The sequence below is a fragment of the Osmia lignaria genome, chromosome 15, assembly GCF_051020975.1.
Source record: "Osmia lignaria lignaria isolate PbOS001 chromosome 15, iyOsmLign1, whole genome shotgun sequence".
Taxonomy (NCBI): Eukaryota; Metazoa; Arthropoda; class Insecta; order Hymenoptera; family Megachilidae; genus Osmia; species Osmia lignaria.
The window spans coordinates 327,487-336,754 of NC_135046.1; the positions used below are offsets into that span (position 1 = coordinate 327,487).

Here is a 9,268-nt window from a genome sequence, read left to right on the forward strand (position 1 = left end):
TTGCCTCATTCAGGCTCACCTGGACCAGCTTGCGTCTCTGCCAGCTGGCACGCTGATCATGGGTGCGGAACAAGCCAAGAGCCTAAGCCAGCTCATTTCAACGGCCTTAGAAACTAGGAACGCTGTGCTAAACCTCACCGAGCCGGGCAGCCTCGGTGACTGCATGCTAGTCCACCAGGTTTGTCGGAAAATGGATAGGACCACCAAGGAGAGGGGGGAATCCTCTCTTGGGACGTCCACTGAATATCCCAAGTTCGACAGCCTGGTGAGTTCATCACCGCACGAGTGAGGACTTTGGAGTCGCTAAGCGAAGATCAAACAAAGTCGGTGCAGCCGAAGCCAGCTCAACCAAAGCAAGTGGCTCAACCCGCACCAATGAGACGACCGGTTCACTCCGCAGTGGCAGCAACTCCAGCCCGCCAACCCGCTCCTCGAACTGCTCCATCAGACAAATCATATCTGGAGCGTCCATCACCATTCGAACGATGGGATTGCTGTGGGCAGCAGCACTACATTGTCCAATGCGAGCTCTTTAGGACAATGACACCGAACCAACGCGTTCAATGCGTGGGTGATCAGCGCCTCTGCTTCAATTGCCTAGGCAGGCACAACGTCAGGTCGTGCAAGTCGACTCAAACCTGCAAGCAGTGCTGGTTCCAGCATCACGCGATGCTGCATGATGGTGGGGTATTTTATATGCTTCCTCCACCGCCGAAGCCGAAGACATTGCCGACCAATGCTCTAGCTCCAGCCGGATCATCAAAACAAGCCTCCTCATCCGCACAAACCGAATAGGACCTCGGTGCAGCCGTCAAGCCACCAGATCACAGAACGCTCCTCGCAACCGCTCAAGCTCTTCTCACCACTCCAACGTCAAATCACAACATCCGCATCTTAATAGATCCAGGTTCCGAAATCTCATTTATCTCCGAAGAAATCACCAGCCTGCTCAACCTGCGGAGAAGCCGATCATCCATCACAATAATTGGTGTTGGTGGAACAAAATCAACTGAAACTCGCGGTGTGGTGGATATCACACTGCAGTCAACACACTCACAACAGACCATTTCAATGCAGGCTCACGTGCTCCCAGCCGTATCGACAATCCTGCCATCGTTCTCAATGAGAACTCCAGATTGGTCTCACATTAGAAAATTGAGGTTGGCGGACAATGAGTTCTTGACACCACGACCAGTCGAGGTAATCATTGGAGCGGATTTCTACGGAAGGATCATCAAGCCAAATATCATCAAGGGCTCACCAACAACATCAGTTGCTCAACTTTCCATTTTCGGATGGCTCGTCATTGGCCCAGTCAATGAATCTTCTACAAAGACTAATTATTCACACTTTGCAGTTGCTCACGATGACCAGAGCAATCTGCAAGAGCTGCTCACAAAATTCTGGGTTCAAGAGGAGTCACCGATGGACGTTCCAAGCACGCTCACACCGGAGGAAGAAGAATGCGAAATACATTTCTGTGCAACTCACTGTCGTGACAGCACAGGAAGGTACATCGTTCGCATTCCACTCAAGGCACCAGCATCACTTCTAGGCAATTCACACAAGATTGCTCAAAGATGTCTTCAAAGCAGCTTGCGCCGACTCTCCAAGGATTCAACATACAACCAGCTCTACGTCGAGTTCATGAAAGAGTACGAGGAATTAGGATACATGGTAAAGGCTCCAGATCATCAACGGATCACACCAAGAGAGACTGAGAACGTTGAACCTGATGGGGAGATGACCTTGGCACATGATGCTTCGGCATCAGGAGGGTTGAGGGTCTCTTCTGACGGTTCGACACCTCAGTTCTCTGCTCATCATCAACCATACTATTTGCCTCACCATGGAGTTCTACGTCTCGACAGTTCAACAGCGAAGCTCAGGGTTGTATTTAATGGATCAAAAGCGACGACATCAGGCAAATCAGTCAACGATTTAATGCATACTGGTGCTAATTTGCTCTTAAATGTTACAGATGTTCTAATTTGGTTTCACCATTATCACCACATTTTTGCCACAGATATCACAAAAATGTATCGCCAGGTAGCAGTTCACAAGGATGATTGGGATCTCCAGCGAATTCTTTGGATCGATGAAGACCAGAATGTCATTCCTTACCAGCTCACAACTGTCACGTATGGCACAAAGGCAGCTCCCTTCTTGGCGACATGAGCACTCATGCAGCTAGTTCACGATGATGGTCATCGATTCCCTCTGGCAACGCCTTCGCTCACACATGGCAGATATGTGGACGATATCTTTGGAGGAGCAGACTCAACCTCGGAACTTGTGGAGGTCGCTCAACAGCTGATTGCATTGTGCAACGCGGGCGGATTTCCACTCGCAAAATGGCATGCGACTCACCCAGATTTATTAAAGGCTGTTTCGTCATCCACACAATCGTCAGCTCCCATATCATTTGACGACTGCACTACCAAATTACTCGGAATTCAATGGATGCCTCAGACTGACGCATTCGGCTTTTCATCAACCTTGACTGATCAACCAAGTAAGTGTTCAAAACGCCTCGTATTGTCCGAAGTGGCTCGGATATTTGATCCATTAGGTTTCGTATCACCGGTAATAGTACGAGCAAAAATGCTATTACAAGAGCTCTGGCTGCACAAGATCAATTGGGACGATCCATTACCGTCTCAAATTGTTTCACGCTGGTTCACCATCAGAGAAGATCTCAACAGCTTGGCCAAGCTATCGATTCCAAGATGGTTCAACATATGGAGTAATTCAACTGTCGATATTCATGGATTCTCTGATGCTTCTCAACTTGCCATGGCAGCAGTGATTTATATCACTGTTAGCTCGCCGTCCAACTGCTCAACGACGTCAATTGTCTGTTCTAAGACAAAAGTTGCACCACTGAAGAGGTTCACCATCCCCAGATTGGAGTTGTCTGCAGCACTCCTACTGGCGAAGCTCGCCAAATATGTTCAATCAACGCTCAAGGTGAAGATCAACGCTACGCACTTGTGGACGGATTCTCAAGTCTCTCTCATATGGATCAAATCGCAAGCATCACGTTGGAAGGATTATGTTCGGAACATAGTCATTCAGATCCAAGAACTCACTCCATATGCGCATTGGAGACATGTTCCAGGTACTTCTAATCCAGCCGACTGTGCTTCCCGAGGCATTTCGACGGATCAACTCCAACGACTAGAGCTCTGGTGGAAAGGTCCTCCATGGATGGCTCTAAATCACGATCATTGGCCAGAGCTCAACCTTAACCAGCGAGCTCGAAGTGAGACCCAATGTCTCACTCTTTGCTTCAGCTCAAAAGCTAAGTTATCATTGGGATCTCATTTATAAATATTCGTCTTTTATTAAGCTGTATAGACTGACTGCACTTTGTTTCAGGTTTGCCTCACGGCTTAAGAGAAAGCTCGAAGCTCCACCCGTGATAATTGTTCCATCCTGCGACATGGAGAAGGCGCAGCTCTTTTGGATTCCCGCAACTCAGCACCTGTATTTCGCCAACGAAATCAAGATGCTCAACTCAGGCTCAACCCTGCCTGCAACTCACCCCTTCAGTCGTCTCACCAACCTTCATCGATTCGCAGGGAACAGTACGAGTAGGAGGAAGACTCACCAACACAGCGCTCAGCAGGGACGAAAAACATCCAGCGATCCTCCCACGGGACGCTCACCTTTCGAAGATCATCATTGAAGACGCTCACAAGCGAACATTCCACGGAGGAACGCAGCTCACGCTCGTATATGTTCGACAACGGTACTGGATCATCGGTGGAAGAGCTCCTGTAAAATCTCACATCTTGAGATGTGTCGTTTGTGCTCGTCAGAGGGGGATTCGTGCTCGTCAGATAATGGGTCAACTATCTCTATCTCGAGTCACACCATCACGACCATTCGCTCACACCGGTGTCGATTATGCTGGACCGATCACGATGAAAAATTCAAAGGGAAGAGGCTCGAAAACCATCAAAGGATGGATCTGCGTGTTCGTATGTTTCTCCTCATCGGCAGTTCACCTTGAGGTTGTCAGCGACTACTCAACAGAGGGATTTCTGGCAGCCTACAGAAGATTTTCATCGAGACGAGGGATCGCTCACAAATTGTATTCTGACTGTGGTACGAACTTCATTGGAGCTCAGGCAGAGTTCAAACGCCTGTTCACATCAAGTTCAAAGGAGCACCAACAAATCGCATCGATTCTGTCAGCAGACAACACTCAATGGATGTTCAACCCACCAGCTGCTCCTCACATGAGAGGAAAATGGGAAGCGGTGGTAAAATCAATCAAGTACCATCTGAGGAGAACAGTTGGCGAGCTCTTACTAACATTCGAAGAGTTTGCCACCCTCCTCACACAGATCGAAGCAGTGCTCAACTCAAGACCATTGGAGCCGCTCAGTGACGATCCCGACGACATCTCTGCACTCACTCCAGGACACTTCCTAATCGTATCAGCGCTCAACACGATACCAGAACCATCACTGCTCGACGTCTCACCAGGTCGACTGTCGAAATGGCAGCTGATCCAGCAAAAGATTCAACACTTTTGGTCTCAGTGGTCCCGACACTACCTGCAGAGGTTCCAGTCAATTTCAAAGTGGCATCATCCGTCTCACGACATCAAGGCTCCTTGGTGCTGTTCATGAACGAGCATCTTCCACCAAGCAAGTGGTCACTCGCAAGAGTGACCGAAGTTCACTCCGGCAAGGATGGCCTCACTAGGGTTGCAACTGTGAAGACAGCAACCACGACTCTCGTCCGACCGATCACCAAGCTTGTCATCCTGCCTGTTCATCATCAAGCTGAGCTCACCCCTGCAGAATCATCATCAACGTGTTGCTGATGGCGGGCGGAAATGTTTGAGAATCCGCTCAGCCTTGATAGCGCTCACGGTCGATCGATTTATCGATCGGGAATCGCCCATCTAGGTCAACGCGTGAACAGGGGTCTTCTCGCCGGCTCGCGCGCAACTACGCCATTATTGATCATCGATTCACAGCAAGAACCACGTGCTCAACCGTTGATTTTTCCGTGTACAGTTCACCAGTGAAAATCGATCAAGACCGCTCAACACGACCTCAGGAATCCGCAACTATCGTGCAGAGTCGCAGGATTGCAAAAGGTACGGCTCAACTACAACAAATTCATTCTACACGCTAACCGCCGACCACGTGGCGATCGCACACATGTGCTCGGGCATCATCGAAAGAAGCGGACCGAATTCATATAATTAACGACGCCGATTTGCTCGCTGCTAGCACTCGCGCAAAAAGAGAATCATTCAATCGCAATGAATCCAAGGTGATCAATTTATTCTGTATTTTGTACATGTATGAAACGACGAATCAAATCAGCGCAACAACTCGACAGTTCAGACACGTCATTTTGTAAGGTATACGAGGCCGCGAAACCGCGGGCCCTGCCAACGCGCGCAAGTACCAGCGCCGCCGACAGGTGGCGACCGCGCGCACCGCGAACTCGCCAGGCAGCCGGCCTCGCGAGCATTCATATACTGGGCCGCGAGGCGATAGAAGGCAGATCGACACTCGGAAGCGAATCACTTTGATGAGCGATAAAGAGGCGATCAACTACGATTTTTGGGCTCCTGCTATTTCCTCCAGCAGCGTTCGGCAGGACGGGTTGTCTCTACGGCCGTCCTCCGATACTGTCCGCTGTATCCTTGGCCACGGCCGAGAGAGTTCCCTCTCTCGGCGGCTTCCCGACCGCCGGACTGGGCGTACGTCTCTACGACGTCCGCCGGAGCACGGTCTTCTTACTGCCTGGGTGAGGACGGGTTGTGCCTACGGCCGTCCACCCATGAAGGCATCTAATCGCCCTTCCCGACCATCCGACTACCTCCGCCGCACCGAAACCATACGATAGGACGGCCAACATCCCGTCTCGCGATCGCGCCGCGACCGGGCCGCGCCGTACCGTGACCGCTCGATCTAATTTAGTTTTAAGAACCGCGCCGTACCGTGACCGCTCGATCTAAGTTAGTTTTAAGAACCGCGCCGTGACCGCTACCGTTAGTTTTAATGTAGTCAATGCAATTTTACCGTGTGACTTCAATAAACTGTAAACCCGAGCCAGCAAGTGTCAGTTTATTTTCCAGCGCAGTCCTTCCGGGATCGACACCAATCCCGAACAGTATCATTGCATATATATTTGAAATCCAATTAATTGTAGTGAATAAATCGAAAAAAAATTACATACCACAAAGGGATTCGAACCCGTGCTTTCTGAGTATGTATCAGGTACGTTGCCACTTCGCCAGTTCGCTTCTTGTCGGAACTTTTCAATAAATCTATATTTCTCATTATAATGAAACTTCAAATACAAATATCTAAAAAACTATTGAGTATCTACGCCTATAATGGTATATATTCGTAAACAAGGGAACAAGATCTATAAGTGTACGAAGTTTCAACTAAATCTGAGACCCGAAGTGCTTGCCTTCTCCTTGTAAGTCAATACGCAAGTTCTATTGAAAATTCATTGAATCATTACATTTCGGCCGTTCAAAATTTTATGTCCACGTTAATCACAGCTCAGGATGGGAAATTGCACCCGTCATTACTAAATGGTTGCAAATTGAGAGCCATCATAGGTAACCCTGGAACATCGCTCAGGGAAGATACTAGTAACTATATACATACCACTAGTAAATCGCATAGAATATCAGCTATACCAACTTCACAGTCTGCCGACTCTGCAAAATCTCACTCACAGCACTAATCTCTGAGCGTCCATATCACCTCAATATCCGTATTTGGGCTTAAGTATTGACCATAGCCCTTATTTTGGCGCAACAGAGACGTTTTTAAATTCATGTGAACAAACTTGGTACATGCATTTGTGTGACCTGGAGGTACCTTTGTATGAGGTATCAGTCACAGAATCGTGTGAGATATCATTACTTCTGAGACCACATAAGAGAAGTCTGCAATTCTGTAATATCAGCCTTACTACATTTCGTGAATCTCAGTGGCATCGTCTGAAACATACAGGGGATGGTTATACTCAACAAAGGAACCTGAATCTTTACTAATTCTATGCAAAAACCAAGCAAATATAGTAAGAACAATACAGGGAACAGGAATAATGGAAATACGTCCAGATTTCGCAGCACAAACAAGATCTACCACTTTCATTGGAACACAAACTTTTATAAATACAGAACAATTTCTCTACAATCCTAATTTACTTTTAAACATTAGCAAAGTCTTCTCCAACGTTGGACAAATTCATTTAGTAGAATCATTAAGCAGTCATCAAGCAAGTTACTCTGTACAAGAAGCAGAAAACACAACAGGCTCCCTACATGAAATGGAGAACGAATTGGGGAGATTGGAAGTACATCACCGTGAGAAGAGATTTCATTTTGGCTTAACTTTTGGAAGCATAGCACCTCAAGTAACAATAATATTGGGAATAATACTCTTCTACCTTTGGAAATCAACGAACACCTTGTTTTGGGTAACACGCCTCTGCAGAAGAAGTATACTGCCAGCTCCTACAGCAACCGTATCAACAGCGGTTTCCTTAGATGAGTCCACAACCGTTATTACACATCCATTACCTCCATCGAGAATAATAGTGAACTAATAATTGTGATAGTCTTTGAATTATATACTTTCTCCAATTTGTAATTTGAACCATATTCTTGTACGAAACATTTTCTCCACTTAGTAATTTGAATATAGAAATAGTTGCGAAAATATCCCAGTGTCTGCTCTTCATGAATCGGTCCAGGATTGAGTTGGTGTCAAGTACGTGGCGACTTGGAAGCCTCGCTTCCTATACCAATATCCAGCACCTGGATTTCAACGATTGGCGTTGGCCGAACAGATGGGCAGGGAAAAGGGTGAACATTTTACTGGCTAATTAAAAGAGCAGCAACATACCTAAAATCATTTAAAATAACAGTGGAAATCATAGCAGAAAATTTAAAACCACAAATAATCGCAGTCGCCATTAAGCACTATCCGAATCTAACCGAAATCGATCTAACATCCGCGATTAGGAATTTAAAAGAGGTAGGAGCGAGGCTCACCAGCCTAGGTTTGAGAAAATGTGAGGGCGTAATAGAATCGGAATTAGACATGTTAGCGTCAGCACGTGTGCAAGGGTTGACACGTGGCAGGGTCAATGCATTTGGGGCTTTGACCTGCTTTTCAAGAATTTCTTAGGATTCTTTAGGCTATCGATACCCCGAGCCACATGTCTGTCATCGGACTTGGGCCGGCGGTAGTTGATACTTGAGGTGCGACGAATTCAATCGCGCAAAGGAACGCGCGTGTGGCCGATGATCCGAAGTCATGGTGCTGCATGACACGTGTAAAAAGATAAGGTTGATCTAGAAGGATCTGGCCACGGAGTGGGGAAGATCTTGCATCTTCTGGTAGGAGGACCATGAGGAAAGCAGGGCACTTACCCTAGAACCTTGATCGAGGGTACTACTAAAAAATATTCTAACAGACAATATTCGAAACGGCCACAGCCTTAACCGTCTTAAATGGCATAAAAACCGCAATGACTGGAAAAGCACTCATAAATATCAATTGAAAATTGCAACACCTGGTTTTACAGGAATGTAACAAATTCAATTCATTCTTTAGCAGTTATGCTACCATTTCGAATTTACAAACTCTAAATACCATAAACATAAACACATGTCAATCTCTAGCTAATCGCACTATTTTACAGGCCCTCATCAGCAATAGTCACCTACCTATTGCATTATACATAATTAAATTTCACTACTGTATGTACATTCACAGAACCATCACCTGAGGTAGAAATGGATCAACAAGGCGCAGAAGAAGAAGATTTCGTTGAATTGGATCTTGGGCCAGTAGAATATGCCATACCACTGCCGCGCCGTTACCATCAAATTCAGGTTTTAAGCTTAATCTTCTGTGGATGGGTAACAACGTACCTATTCCAGGAAATAGGCGAAAATATGCCGCACCTGACCAGCCTCAAACTAAGTGGTTGCACCAACATACAAGGAAATTTTGGCCTGGATCCCCTTGCATCTCTGCAAAATTTAAAAGTCTTGAAGGCAAGCTGCATGCTCCTTACGGTAGGAGGACAACCCGGACAAGGTCCAGGCCATCAAAGGCATCCCGCCACCGAGGAACGCGAAGGAGCTCCGCCGTTTCCTGGGAACCGCCTCGTGGTACCGCCGATTCATACCACGATTCGCCGATCTCGCAGCACCATTGAACCGACTGCTCCAAAAACGCGCCCGCTGGCGCTGGGACGC

General features: G+C 47.2%; 3 protein-coding genes across 3 annotated transcripts; all 3 read left to right on the top strand.

Annotated features, from left to right (window-relative positions):
* Positions 1-1,122: 1,122 nt before the first annotated feature.
* On the top strand, positions 1,123-2,178 carry LOC117611275 (uncharacterized). Its single transcript, XM_034339230.2, has one exon. The coding sequence runs from the start codon at positions 1,123-1,125 to the stop codon at positions 2,176-2,178; it is 1,056 nt and encodes a 351-aa protein (XP_034195121.2).
* A 6-nt stretch (positions 2,179-2,184) lies between these two features.
* LOC117611274 (uncharacterized) lies at positions 2,185-3,333 on the top strand. Its single transcript, XM_034339229.1, has one exon. It carries the CDS (start codon positions 2,185-2,187, stop codon positions 3,331-3,333), a length of 1,149 nt encoding a protein of 382 aa, XP_034195120.1.
* A 515-nt stretch (positions 3,334-3,848) lies between these two features.
* Positions 3,849-4,643, top strand: LOC117611533 (uncharacterized). Its single transcript, XM_034339472.2, has one exon. The coding sequence runs from the start codon at positions 3,849-3,851 to the stop codon at positions 4,641-4,643; it is 795 nt and encodes a 264-aa protein (XP_034195363.2).
* Positions 4,644-9,268: the final 4,625 nt, after the last annotated feature.